The sequence below is a fragment of the Chenopodium album genome, chromosome 24 (genome assembly GCF_948465745.1).
Source record: "Chenopodium album chromosome 24, dcCheAlbu1.1, whole genome shotgun sequence".
Taxonomy (NCBI): Eukaryota; Viridiplantae; Streptophyta; class Magnoliopsida; order Caryophyllales; family Amaranthaceae; genus Chenopodium; species Chenopodium album.
The window spans coordinates 9,457,207-9,472,559 of NC_137857.1; the positions used below are offsets into that span (position 1 = coordinate 9,457,207).

The 15,353-nt window shown below is 35.1% G+C and overlaps 2 protein-coding genes across 2 annotated transcripts; one reads left to right on the top strand and one right to left on the bottom strand.

Moving 5' to 3' along the window:
* Positions 1-118: 118 nt before the first annotated feature.
* Positions 119-4,048, top strand: LOC145612062 (beta-glucosidase 12-like). The gene is made up of 13 exons (XM_081667438.1): positions 119-365; positions 486-555; positions 797-855; positions 944-1,019; positions 1,116-1,193; positions 1,326-1,413; positions 1,615-1,870; positions 2,165-2,280; positions 2,446-2,663; positions 2,846-2,877; positions 2,982-3,084; positions 3,220-3,328; positions 3,704-4,048. The coding sequence occupies exons 1-13, from the start codon at positions 186-188 to the stop codon at positions 3,879-3,881; spliced, it is 1,563 nt and encodes a 520-aa protein (XP_081523564.1). The 5' UTR covers positions 119-185; the 3' UTR covers positions 3,882-4,048.
* Positions 4,049-5,142: 1,094 nt separating this feature from the next.
* On the bottom strand, positions 5,143-8,104 carry LOC145612063 (uncharacterized). The gene is made up of 2 exons (XM_081667439.1): positions 7,956-8,104; positions 5,143-6,017 (listed from the first exon to the last, which is right to left on the bottom strand). The coding sequence occupies exons 1-2, from the start codon at positions 8,047-8,049 to the stop codon at positions 5,551-5,553; spliced, it is 561 nt and encodes a 186-aa protein (XP_081523565.1). The 5' UTR covers positions 8,050-8,104; the 3' UTR covers positions 5,143-5,550.
* Between the last annotated feature and the right edge of the window lie 7,249 nt (positions 8,105-15,353).

Below are 15,353 nucleotides of genomic sequence, written 5' to 3' on the forward strand. Positions count from 1 at the left end.
AGATACATATGTTGTTGGAAACAAGTTTGTAATAAAAATGTGGTATATGCATTTTCAATAATGCAAGTAACACATGTTTTTGTTCAACTTTTTACTGCATGTATATAACTGTATAAGAAGGCAACATAAGTAAGGGAATAAAAACTTAGGCATATATTCAAGTGATTATTTATTAGTGTATAATCATGAGTGTAGACGTTCAAACCCATGTTTTCCTTGTCCAACTACTGGTCCTTTTGATGCTTGGACACTCCAATGGTGCCCCTGAAATCGATGCCATTCAAGCCGATTATGGGATTGGTGCACTCAATAGGAGCAGTTTTCCTGCAGGTTTTGTTTTCGGGAGTGCTTCATCGTCGTATCAGGTGAGTTAGAGCTACATTTCTTTCTGTATAAACAGTATGAATGTAATGAAAACTTAGTACATTGTGAAAACATTGAAAGATAAATACTAATTGTGTTTGAGACGTGTTTTTCTGTAACAGTATGAAGGTGCAGCTCATGAAGATGGTAGAGGCTTGAGTATATGGGACACTTTCACTAGTAAATTTCCAGGTTTTATGTAATGTCCCTTGAAGTTTTCTGCATTTATTCTTGATTATGTATGTAAATAGTATATGCATTCAATCGTTTTTGTTCTACATTGATCCAATCTTTATAAATAATCTGTTTATATTAGCATAGTTGAATTGTTTTCCTGGTCTTATTCGTTAACTAGAAGAGAAGCAAAAAAGATGCTTTGTGTATAATCCTATGTATTCTCAAATGTAGTCGATTTTTAATATTCCTTGTGCAGATAAGATCAAAGATCGAAGTAGTGGTGTTGTGGCTATAGACTCATATCATCGCTATAAGGTAACTTCAAGTGTTGCTCAACTTAGACTTTTGTGATCCTATACAAGTTAATCATTATTAACTGTGTTAAATCATGGCTATTTTGTAGGAGGATGTTAAGATCATTAAGCAAATGGGATTAGACGCCTACAGATTTTCAATATCTTGGTCACGGATTTTACCTTGTACGAAATATATCACCCTTGTGCCTTGTCTTGATTTGTTTTGAAAGCATGTGTGTCCGCCATTATTCTGAGCTACATGTTCTGATGACTGAACAGATGGAAAATTATGCAGAGGCGTGAATCAGAAAGGATTAGCTTACTATCACAACCTTATTGATGAGCTAATAGCGAATGGTGAAAGAATTCATACCTCAATCTTTTATCAAAGCTTTCTTAATTTTCTTCACTATATAGTGTTAATCTTGTGCTGTACTTGTTTAGCTGATCTTCCTTGCAATGCTGCTGATTATATTTTTGTATCGGCAGGTATAAAACCTTATGTGACTCTTTTCCATTGGGATCTCCCACAAGCATTGGAAGACGAGTATGGTGGTTTCCTCAGTCCTAATATCGTGTAAGTTATCTTCTGAGTGGCAAGATTAACTTTTACAGACAGATATTGTAGCCTATCCAATGAACCGCGACAAAAAGGATCAGGATTTAAAATACCTGTGCCCAAGCCATACATGTTCAGTTTTTCCCATAATTTAGCTAACAAATACAACATTAGAAGTTTTAAGAACGAAAATTTCAAATCCTTGTTACAATCTTGCAGGGATGATTTTAGGGATTATGCAAATGTTTGCTTCAAGGAATTTGGTAACAAAGTGAAGCATTGGATTACATTGAATGAACCCTGGACCTATAGTAATGGTGGGTATGCTTATGGGGTTTTGGCTCCTGGCCGATGTTCACAATGGCAACGGCTTAACTGTACTGGTGGAGATTCATCCACTGAACCGTACTTGGTTACTCATCATCAACTTCTTGCTCATGCAGCAGCAGTGGACTTGTATAGGCGTAAATATCAGGTTTATAAACTTTTACTGCTATGTTCTTGCTTGAATTCTTCTTTAACTTCTTTGATATAAGACAACTTAACATTAGATATGTTCTGTAAGTCATAACCTTATTGATCAGTAGCGCTTTGAACTTTGCATTTCAGCTTATTGAACTTATTTAGTTTTTAAAATATCCTTGCATTTTTTTGGTTATACACCAAATCGCTTTAAAATAATGTATCTTAGCATGACCTACAACATTTTGTCACATGAACTAAGAAAACTTCTCTGATCTGTAATCTGATTACCCTGTTATGATCACAGGTTTCTCAAAAAGGTGTAATCGGTATTACTCTAGTGGCACATTGGTTTGTTCCACTGTTTGAAGTACAACGCCATCAGTTTGCAGCAATGAGATCACTTGACTTCATGTTTGGATGGTGAGCTGTGTGTATACTGGAACTTAGGTCCTTTGCTGAATCTACATTTCCTAACACCTATTTCAATTTTGATCTTGTTCTATTATATCATAATAGGACATTTTATATCATCTATCTTTGTTCGAGCATAGAAATGGGCTCTCATATTGGATTAGTTGCATACAGGTTTATGGATCCAATCACGAAAGGTGAATATCCACACACCATGCAGTCCCTTGTAAAAGGCCGGTTGCCTAAATTTTCTGCCGAGCAGTCAAGGATGGTGAATGGATCCTTTGATTTTTTGGGTTTGAATTATTACACTGCTAATTATGCAGCTTATTCTCCTGGCCTGAAGCAGGCAAAACCCTCTTACATCACTGATCCTATTGTCAAACAAACAGGTTTGTATATAGTCTTACAGACTGTAGTACTGTACTGATGTATGTACCTCCAACATTCTAGATAATTACTGTTATACATAAATGAAGAAATATTCGTTGATTTCAGCAATTGCTAAGTAATCATGAAGCTTTTGTTGGTTTTTACTTTTTACTATGAGTAAAAATTGGTTGTTTTCTTGCAGTGGAGCGAAATGGAATTCCAATTGGTCCAAAGGTATACGAGTGATTCCTCAGTACCTCAAAATTTCTTATATATGAATTATATGTGTTATCTTTCGCTTAAATCTAAATTACTACACCTGCCCTTTCATTCTGCAGGCGGCTTCAGATTGGCTGTATGTTTATCCACGAGGGATTCGAGACCTTTTGCTGTATGTGAAGAGAAAATACAACAACCCTTTGGTTTATATAACAGAGAATGGTGGGCTGAGCACTATTTTTATTCAAAGTTTTACCAAGAAACTTCATAAATTGCACCTTTTGTTTCTCTATAACTCGAGTGCAAGGCAGAAATTTGAATGATCACACTCGAAACTGTTGCCTCCCCTTTTTGCAGGTGTTGATGAGGCTAACAATAACAATTTGTCACTTCAGGAAGCACTTAGTGATAAAATGAGGGTGCAATACCACCATGATCATCTCTCTTTCTTATATCTTGCAATTAAGTAAGTAATTTGAACTAGTTCTTGATAGAAATGATTTAGTTCTACCACGAACATATGTGTAATTTTCTGATAATACATGATAGAATTCTTTCACAAGATAACTTACATCCAACTCTTTTAAGTTCACAAGTTTAACTAGATTTGATCTCAGTCTATCCATTGGTGCTATGTTCGGTCTAGGCTGAGGCCGACTTTTTTCCAGCTCAAAGTGTTGTTTTCCTATGTTCAGCTCTAGGTAACTCATAAAAGAACAAAGGAATCCCTTGCCTTACATAGGTGCCAATGCAACTATTACTATTAGCGGTAGTTCCCTCGAATATAGATTACATGTTCTTATAGAATCAAGTGATTGATTGCATTGATTTCGGATTGTAGGGAAGGTGTTAACGTGAAGGGCTATTTTGCTTGGTCATTGTTGGACAACTTTGAATGGAACTCCGGTTATACTGTCCGATTTGGGATCAACTATGTGGACTACAAACACGGGCTAAAACGATACCCTAAACTTTCTGCTCACTGGTTCAAGAAGTTCCTGCAAAAGAGGATACATTAAGGCCATTCAAGTAAAAAAGAAAGTGGAATAAACTGGGAAGTCATACTCCTGAATGTCCTAATGGCTAATGGCTGGTTATCTTAGTGTTTGGAACAGATTGTCATTTTGATAGTATAATTCAAACTAAACTTGTAACAAATAAATCGAGATCATAAATTCAAACAATTGTGTGGTTCTATTCAACATATGTTTTCTTAAATACTCGTACATATAAATATATAATTTGTTGAAATTTGGTCCTCTCATATTTATTGGGTTATGATTGATTAGCGCTAGCTTCATCATTGTAATCATTTTTTTTCTTAGGTACATCATTGTACTTCATCATTTAATTGTGGTTTAATACCTTTCAATTAGTTTCTTTAAAAATAAAAAATAAAAAATAAATAAAAATATATATTTCTTTCTATTATTGTTTCTAAAGCGTTTTAACAGTGGAGCTAAAATGTGAAAACTAAACATAAGTCCATAATTTTTGTCCGTTTGAGAGTGAAGGGTAGCTTAAGTGATAAGAGCTTCCTTCCCGGTTTCAGAGATCGATCCTCATCATCCGCCCTTGTGGCTTTCTAAACCAAAAAAAAAAAATAAAAAAATATAAAAAAAACCTGAAAAAAACCTGAAAGAAAGAGAGATTTTGTCTGTCCAATATTGTTGACAAGGGCACAAGGCATTGCTCAATAAAACCAGGCATGACGCATGAGCTATAGTTTTCCGGGTCTAGAACCATCTCCATATAAAACACATAAAATGAGGCTCAATAGTTTGAACCGAGGGCGCCTATCATGGACTACTATCACTGCAGAATCACCCATGGTGACAAATAGCCATAGATGTACAACCCTTCTATTAGTTCTATAGCTGTATTGGCTGCATACATCATACTGCATTTAAGTAACGATACAAGACATTCACATGTAATTACAACAACTATGTCAAGAGTTTTCTTGTAGATTTCTGAAACCAATTTGTTTTTGCTTGCAAGCTTCTTGAAACGTAACCTTCTCAAACAATACATGCAAGTGGCAATTGAAACCTTAAAGGCATTTGGTGAATTTTCATTCATTCAAAAGTCGACAAGTTTATCTGTTTTATGTCAAAGTAGGGTTTTAGGGTACGATGAAGGAATCGGGAAGACGGATAAAGGGAAATGTATGTTGACAGGTTGGTCAGGTAATTTAACTCTCTTTCCTTAAGTTAAACTTCAGGATTTCAAAGATACATGCAAGGCGCATTTCAAACAATACTAAAAGAATCTGTTGAATGTCACCAAAAAAGGTTACTTTCAGAGCAAAAGGTATAACATATTTTATGAAGAAAACTACATAATCATCAAACTCATCACAAGTCCTATAGCCGAACTGTACACAGCTTTCGTGATGTTGAATGTACTTTCCATGAGCTTCATCAGTTAAGCATTTTTCCATCTTACAAATGACCAGATTTTCAGTGTAAAAATACGCTAAATCTAAAGCGCAGTTAATTCCTTTTCAAAGTGTAGGCATGATTGCATGTATATTTACCCCTAAGAGAGCCCTCAAATCACTAAATGGAGCACCCAAAAAAAAACTGGCTCACATCTCTGAGATACTATCTCTTGGAGTTAGACATGTTGCAGGATCCAAAAAATCAGGTTCAAAAAGATAAATGTGATGGTCTCTTATGGAGGAGGCTAAAGGGAAGGGTTTGATTTTCCTCGTATAAACTGCTTGAGCATGGCCTTTTCTTCATCTATTTGCTTCTTTTCATCTCTATTCCTGGGTTTGACCTTTCTTTTCTCATCCAGTATCCACTTGAAGATCTCTCGTTGCTGATCCTCAGTAATTGGCTCATGCACCTTCACAAGCTCTGCAATCGGGGTAACAGGTGGATATTCTGGCTCCACAATTGCATCAGTAGAAAGTACATCCTCTGCAGCTGGGGTTGCTGGTACGATTGGCTGCCCATAAAAATTAACTGCCGGTTCACTTGTCTGAGCAGGAAGTGCAAGCTCTGCAGTTGGGGTTGCTGGTGCATATTCTGGCTTCTCCACAGAATTGACTGTTGGTGTACTTGCACTAGCAGCAGGAGGCGGAGCTTCTTCAAGCTTTTCACTTTTTGAACTTCCTTCTTTCCTTTTTGACATTCCAAAAATATAAGCTGCATTGTTGAGTTTGTCTTATAAGTGACAATTGATCAAACTCATAGTTCAAAACATAACCTGATGAATTCACTTTACAAACGAATTCTTTCCTAATTGCACCCAACATAACATGCACCAAAAAAGAAGGGGAGCAAGGGCAATGAGGGCTAGATATAGGCAAAAATAATATTTCAGGAATTGGAATCAGATAGGAATTGTCTTATCTTTGATGTTAACTTATTTAAGTGCAAACTGTTTTATGGACAAGAACTAAGCAATAGTGGCAGTCTAAACTGCTTGTTTTGAATGCCATTTATTTCAGTATCCATAAGCAAGGTACCGAGTACTTTGGTCCAGATAAAAGAATGACCAAATCAAATCAGTTTGTACTGGATTTATCAATATTGATCTTTGAAATGGGCAAAGGTATTGGATCAAAGAAGAAACATCTTGACTGGACAGGTAAGACTCTCTTCTCAACATCTATACTTAGCAGATGCTGTTGAAACAATTGGTGCACAACCGGAAATCATTATATTGATGACACAACTGTTACAAGTCATATGTAAATCAAAATCAAGTCATAGAGAATCATCAAACTACTCTATAGTCAGGCACAAAGATTTATGGTGAAAATGTTCATCACTGGACAGCAAGAACAAGATAAAGCTGTCACCACACAATAGTAAAAGCATTATAAAAGCTAACCATGTTAGGTAGCTTTTTATAGACTTCAATTAAATTTTACTCTCAAAACTTGTAAGGACTTATAAACCTGCTTGCAAGCCCTTAAACCAGTATGAAAATAAAAAGCAGCTAAGCCTTAGGTGATCAACTAACGAGCAACAAACTAACAAGCAACAAAAGTAACAAAGGTTGAGCAATTACATTGTCATCTTTCCCTATCCCTCAGCCTTATGTTAGAAGTTGAAAATGCAAGATTCTTGGACTTAACAACATTGGTCATCAATCTATTATACTCGTCAATGGAAGTAAGAAACAAAAAACCTAATTAATGTTGGGTAATGGCTCAGGGCTCAGCTAAGATTTTCACATTCCCCTGCACATTTCAAAAATGCAAGGATCGACTACCTCAATCTTGCATCTCATCTCTCCCATACGTAGAACAGAATTTTCCTTATAGAACTCAGCAATAACATACTTCACCAACGTTTACATAGAAGATTCTAGAAATAAAATCAATCCTCCGGCCTCCACTAAAAAATCATCGATGCAAATCGTATGAATTCTAGATATAACTACCCAGCCATTGAATCAAAGAACATTAGAATTCTCACTATTAAACATTCATGTTAAAGATTCAGACCCCATTTGGTTCAAAAGTAATCTTGAAGACAAAATGAGATCAACCCGTTCCTCGGATTCGTAAACATTCTAATACAAAACTACTTCGTATTTAACTTCAAATTCAACCCATACCCTAATTTTTCTATTCTCCCCTCTTTTCCAGTTCATCAGTTCATCAATGTAGCAAATTAAACCCTTCTAATACAAACCCACTATAAAATCTCATTCCCATGTATCCCTAAACTCAAGAAAATCACACTAAACAACAGAAAAACCCTATAAAACTAGGTATAAATTAGAAACAGAACCCTACTTCTGATTCCATTACCTAGTTCGAAGTATCTCAGGCACTAAACAGACAATTATCCAAATTGGCCAAGAAAAATGCGATTAAATATGCAATAATCAGAAGAAATAACAAGAAATTAAGCAAAGAAATTTTTTAAAAAAAAATAGTGCTAATTCAGCAAATTAGAGCAGAAATGTTGTGATTAATAGCAAAAAAATGCAATAATCAGAAGAAATAACAAGAGATTAAGCAATGAAATTGAAAAAATGTAGTACTAAATCAGCAAATTAGAGCAGAAAAGTTGTGATTAATAGCAAAAAAAAATTGCAATAAAGGGAAGAGAGAGAAAGAAAGTGACCTCCAAAACCTAAGTTGACAACCATTAAGATTCTCCAAACAAATTTGTAACGCTGCATTCGGGAATCCATGGATGGGTTTACTTTCTCCTCCATTGACGCTTTTGTTTTGAGGTTGGGAAAAACGAAGGTGTAGCAGTAGAAAACTTGTTGAAGGAGGTACCAGTGTACCACTTATTCTTATTAATTCTTCTTTTGAAGTTGGTGATTTTTACTTACTACTCTCTGCGTCCCCGAAAGAACGATCTATTTGGCCTAATTTTAGTTCAAAAAAAATTACCTATTTGTATTTTCCAACATCTACTAAAATCACAAAATTACCAATATATTCTCAAATATTTTTGTCATGTAGCTCCATCTCCCTATTTTACCCTTGTATTTGTTCAGATCTTTGTGCCATCTCCTCTCTAATTTTCTAAACTTTTTTTCTCTCTCCAGCCACCATTAATTTTTCTTGTATTTTCCCATACATTTGTACTTGCAAATTATTGTTGACTTGTGTTTTTCCATACATTTGTACTTGCAAATTAAGTTTCTAAATACCCGCGAAATCAACCCAAATGGGTCGTTCTTTCGGGGACTGAGGGAGTATTATACTTGTAGTAAAAGTAAGATATGAACCAGGAAAGAGATTGTAAACGAGAGAGGAATAAAGATAGATATTTGGAAAATTTGTCAAGATTAAGCCAATCTTTGTGTGGTTAACTTCAAATAAGGGCCTATTCACATTTACTGAACTGAACTGAGCTGAACTGAACTGAACTGAACTAATTGGAGCTGAACTGAACTGAACTGAGCTGAAATGAATATTTTATGAGAGAAGGAAATTAAGAGCTAAACTGAATTAAACTAATTGGAGCTGAACTGAACTGAAATTAAGTAAATGTGAACAGGCCCTAAGTCAACCTTTTAATTAACTCAAAATAAGTCGACATTTAAGGGGTATTTTCTTATAATAGGTTAAATGACATACAACCTACCGAATAGGTCATTTTTTCAATTGATTTTTTTTTTTTTTGAAACCATTGTAATTTATTAATATTATATTTAATTAACTAACTACAATTATATTAAAGCAACAAAGTATAAAAATTATAAAAAAAATAAAATAAAATAAAATAAAATAAACCCAAACATCCCCTTCCCTCCCACACACTGCCAGCCCTGCTAGCTTCCGCATCGGTGACCACCTCCCTACCCTAGCGCCGGCGTCCCCACTCCCCTCCCTTGCCCCCAACCCACAAATTCTCTCTCCTCCACTTCCTCCCAACCACCATTACTTCCTACACTCATTAGCTCCAATATCTTTTTTTCCTCCGATGATCTCGCAAACGCTTTTCTCTGGTGGCTATTCGTAACATCCATGTAGCGCTTCAAGAGCTGGGTATTCATCGTATTTCTGTCTTATCCACTTTCTCTCTCATCACCTCTGCTTTCCTCTCTTCTTCTACTGAGTATGGTTAACGGCTAAACGACCACTTTATCCAGCCATTACTTTATTTCTTGGAAGAGGCGAATTCTTCTTTCGTGGTGAATATTCATCCCCCGGCCGTCCCCCACTTGGATCGACAAAACCCTAAACCCAACCTCCGAAACCTCCCTAAACGTCACCCCAGAATCTCGTTTAGGGTGGTTTCGGGTACTGGGTTCAATAATGGGAATGAGGAAAAGGAGGGGATGGGTTTGCCTACAATGAACGAGGGAGGTGGCCATCGGACGTCGGCCATCGGAAGGGGGAGGGGCTGGCAGTTGTGGGTAGCTGGAACTTTAATTTTCATTTTTTTAGTTTTTTTTTAATTTATTTATTTTGATATAATTAATTAATTGTAAATTGATTTTTTTAAAGAAAAATAATCAATCAAAAAATCAAATCTTATTAATTTATTTAAAAAAGAACCAAATACGCTTTCAAAAAAAAAAAAGAACCAAATACATAATGACACATGTCATACTTTACCTTAATAACCGGTTAGGGATGGCAATGGGGCGGGTCGAATGCGGATGATGGTATCTCCATACCCATACCCCCCCTAAAAATCTTATACCCCATCCCCGCCCCACCACCCATGGCGGATACAATATCCACATCCATACCCGCCCCACCATCCATGGCGGATACAATATCCACATCCATACTTGCCCCACCGAGTACAAGATAGGATACATCTCCACCCTATCACCCACTTGGATATCCATACCCATCTTATATTCGCCCCAAAATCGTCACAAACCCATTGCCATGAGCCTGTATTGTATCACATTAATGACATATATATCAAATTAGGTTGAAAAAATTGGGATTTTTACTATTCAAGCTTATTGGGCCTTAGGGGATATCAAGTTTCATAAATTTCACCTCTTTTAAAGGAAATATGGTGCGGGTATAAGGCGAGTACGGGACAAGGCGGGTACGGAGCTGGTCTACTCTAAAATCCATACCCGCCCATCACCCATGGCAGGTACACATCGTATACTTATCCCCGCCCCAAGCCATCACCCGCCAAACCACCCTCTATCCCCGCCCAATGGGGTGAGTCTCCCATTTAACCCAACCCACTGCCATCCCTAGGTTTTGGCTTATTTTGCGAATATATCTAATAAAAGTTGGCTTATTTTGAGTTAATCAATAGGTTGACTTATTTTGAGCTTTTTAATTTTATTTATTTTTTTGAGCTAACCACACAAAGGTTGGCTTATTCTTGACAAATTTTCCTATATATTTTGATTATTTAAGTAGGGACCATGGAAGAGAGAAATGATAAATAATTTTAGTGGGGTTTAAAGTAAGAGAGAGAAATAATAAATTATAGTATAAAGTTACTAAATATAGAAGTGATGCGTTTAAAAAAAACATCATAAAAGGAAAGTGATGCAAATAAAAAAACGAAGGGAGTACTTATAATAATCCCAACTAGTGAGTTATTTCTAATAATTTCAACTAAGTTTTATTATTTAATAATCCTAATTATGCTTTCGTAGTACTCCCAACCTGTCAACAACCTGTTATTACAGGTTACCGAGACACATGTAAACACGTGATTGGTTCAAGAAAAAACTTTTTAAAAAAATGGAAAAATAAGTAAAAATAGAAATAACCACCCCCTTCCCCACGTCAGCCACTCCCCTACCACCCATGCACAGCTTGAACCCCCACCCCGGCGCCGACCAGCGCCTAGAACCCTCCTCCCCCTACGCAAGACCTCCATCTCCTTTCCGAACCATTTTGGTATTATCTCACTCTCCTCGGTCGTACTTCAACTTTCATACTTCCTATAAATTAGCAACAGTAGCACTTCTTCTTCAATCATCATCAAATGTTCAATTAACCAAAAAAAAAAAAAGCAATCATATTCCCAAATTCAGGCTCCACTAATGGCGCGTCCAGCCGTTCACACCTTCTCCTCCCTCGCTCCATCCTTTCTCTCTCCTCAATGCAACTCCCTTTTCAACTCTAAAACCACCCTCTTTGTCAGGTGTTGCTTTTTCCGACCACAATTGGGGGCCGAAGACGATGTTTGAAGCTGAAATTATCCGCCATTAGAGCCGCCGTCGGAATCGTAGAGTTCTTCTCGTGGGAAAGGGGGAGGGGTGGCTGGGATTAGTTTTTTCTTTTTTCTTTTAATATTTTTTTGAATAAATCGGAGCAAATCACAAGTTAGCACGTGCATGATTTAAAAAAAAAATTACCATTTTCACCAAATTACCAGCCATTGGGACTATTACAGGGAAATGGATAGCATAATTGGGATAATTTGATAATAAAAGGAAAATTACACTTTAATAATCCCAACTTTGCACAATTTACTCTAAATAATCCTAACTTTTCATAATTCTATAATAATTCCAACTTTCACTTGTGTTTTCTTTCTACAATCCGGATTATTGGTTACCTGAAGAAAGTGTTAATTTTTTTGCAAAAAACAAATTATATGACACATGTCACATTCTAATTGGTACAAAAAATAAATTAATTAATTTAAATTAAATAACAATTAAATGACAAAAAAAAAGTAAAAAAATCAAAGACAACCAGCCACCCGACGCTGGTGGCCGCACTTTCCCCTACTGGCAAGGCCCACACCCATAGCACCCTCTTTGATCTCCTAACCCCACTTTTCCGACATACCGAAAACCCTCCCATCAATCCCTTTGATTGTGTTTTTCGACAATTAGAGGAGAGCGAAAGGGTTGCTTTTTTGTGGTTTCGGGGGTAAGGGAGGTGATTTCGAAGGGCTTTGGTTATGGGTGGTTTCGGGTTTTATGGGCGACTGTTTCGACGCAAGGGTTTTAGCTATGGCTGGTTTAGGGGGTGGGGGTAGGGGAGGTAGAGGAGGCCAGTTTCGCGAGGTTCGGGAGGTTTTGGGGGCTGGGGCAAGGGAGGCGATGGTTCAGGGTTGGCTGTGGATGGAAGTGGCCACCGCCAATGGTTGTGGGTTGGTGGTTGTAACACCCCCAATTAAATCTCCCTCTACTTAAATACCAGTATAATACGTATAATTATACCGTAGAAATAGACTTGGGCGTATTACCGCCGCGTGATTACGCAAGGCTACTCAAACTTACTAAATAAAACCAATACTTTGTAGCGGAAACTCAACTTTCTTTTATTAATACTTATGAAAATAGTAACATTGTTATGAGTACTCAAAATAAACACAAGACCAACATTCCTAAACTAGGTGAAGCAAATCCCGGGACTCTCATATGCTCATTCATGACTCCACCTGAAAATAGTCAACACTGCTTACCACACGGTAAACAGGGCGAACCAAAATAAATAGGAAATACGGATTAGCAAAATATGCTAAGTACGATAAGTGCAAGATAATGTAAACTCAATTTATTCGCAAACATGCTTTAAAACCAATCTCCAATAAATAATCCAATAATTTCAAAACTCATGATTAAAAACCAATTCCAATGATTCAACATTCAAAATAATTGATAAACCAATTCCTTTAAAATCCAATTCCTTTTTGAACCAATTTCTTTTAATCCAATTCCTCACCCAAGTGTGCACACCCCCCAAGCCCAAATCCGCATAGTGGGATTACCAACATGCTTATAAAGCATTAATAACAATATTTTAATGGTTCAATAATAAATCCTTTTAATATCCAAAAATTCCAATATAATTCAAACTCCTTCCACATACTTTCAAAATCAAAACCTTTTAAATAAATACTTGAGAATAAAATCTCATATTAATACTTTTCAAAATCAATAACTCTTCCTTGAAAAACCTTATATTTAATTCAATAAACTTTTCAAATCAATTCCTTTAAACATGATAACTAATTCGATCAAACCATTCAAAACATGATTTAAAAATCAATCGTTAAAAATACTTTTATCAATACCTCCAAACATAATTTATTTCAAAATTACAATTCAAATCAATTTAATTCAATCACCAATCAAATCATATAAAACATGTTATTCAAACCAATCACTTTCAAAGGTATCTAGCCACCTAGCGTACCTTGATCCTTGCTTAGCAAACACACCAAAAGAACCTCATAGCAAAACACACCAAAAGAACCTCAAGAATCTTGATAGAACACACCCTACAAATAAATATAACCTTAATCAATATAAGGTTAACAAATAATAAAAAAAACCCCAACTATATGTACATGAACCTTTAATTAATTTCTCATAAATATCATTAAAATATGATTTTATATAATTAAAACTACTCATAATAATTTTTATAAATCCCCCATAATAGTAATAATAATAATACTTGAATAAGATAAGAGAAGAAGAAAAGATAAGAAACCAAGGAAAAGAGAAGTATTGGATTTGCGTTGGAAAGAATAGGCAGAACTTGCAGAGGCTATAACTCCTTCGATATAACTCCGAATTGGGTGATTCTTGAGCCTAACCTCAAGGATTTTTTGAGAGGAACAATCTTCTGTGAAACGTTAATACCCCAAAAACTGACCAGAAGTGCCCGAAAATTGGCTTCAAAGATAAACGGGATGATTTGTGTAAAATTTAGGAGAAGAAAAGAAGAGAATTGGTGTGAAGAATGTGAGAGGTATGAAGGGGTATTTATTTGGCTAGTATGAGCATGAATTATGGTAGGAAAATGTAGGAAGAATTATGGTAATTAGGGTTTAAGAGATTACTTGGAGAAGTAAGCAAAGATTCAAGGAAAGTTTTGATATTTGAAGGGATTGTGTATAATTGAATATGGAAGGTATGTATGTCATGAAAAATAATAAGGAAATTAGAATTACTTGGGGAATAATCAAGAGGAACAAAAGGCAAGAGAATATGATGATTGGATACTAAAAAGATGGAGAATTAGAATTAAGGAAAATAAGAGATTCCCTTACTAGTATTTAGGAAGATTTTGCTCGATTTAAGGAATAAAAATAATTGTGTAAATAATATAGAATAATTAAATAAATAATTAATTAATTAAATACCAATTATTCACCAATAATTAACTAAGAAAATCAGATTTTCTATACATAGAAAATCCAAATTTCAATTCCTAGCTAAATAAATGGGAATTTTCGGCCATTTAATATAATAAATAAAATATAATTTTTCTTTAATTAAAATATCCGAAATATGTAAATAATCCGGTTTTTAAGATAAGATAAATGGATTCCCTCAAAAAAAAAAAAAAAGATAAGATAAATGGATAATAAATCTTATCCAAAATAATGATTACTTTTCAAAAATGCTTTTGGTGCCAAAATTCAAATATTATTTTGGCTCCAATTAATAAATTTACTAAAATAACCTTTTTATAAAATAATTCCTAATTAATTAATTTGGAAGATATGTATGAAAATACGGGGTATTACAGTGGTGGTTGGTTTTGATTATTTTAATGATTATTTTTATAATTTTTTTTAAGACTATATACGACTTGACACATGTCAAGTGACCGTACCAAGGATATTAGGTCATTGACTTTTGTTGAACGGTTTGAGATTGAAGAAAGAAAACACAGATTAAAGTTGGGATTTAGTACAGAATAATCGAAAGTTGGAATTATTTAAAGTAAATTGAGCAAAGTTGGGACTATTAAAGTGTATTTTATTTTTCCGATAATAAATCTTAGTTATTGGGAGAAGTAAATAGTCGTCAATAGTTGAAATTATTAAAGTGTATTTTTCTTTTTAAAATTGTTGAACTTAACTTAACTTATGAGTAGGGAAGGCCTAAATTACTTTTAAAACAAATTTTAGGAAAATTTGTTAATTACTACCTCAAAATAGGAGTCTTTGTGAATTACTATTCCTAAAAAAAAGATATTAATTACTACCCCTAAAACTTATTTATTTTAGCGATTGCTACTCTTTTCCCTAATTAGCCCCTAATTAGGTGATTCAATCTATTAATGATATTATTATTATCCGGCTAATTTCTAATTAGTT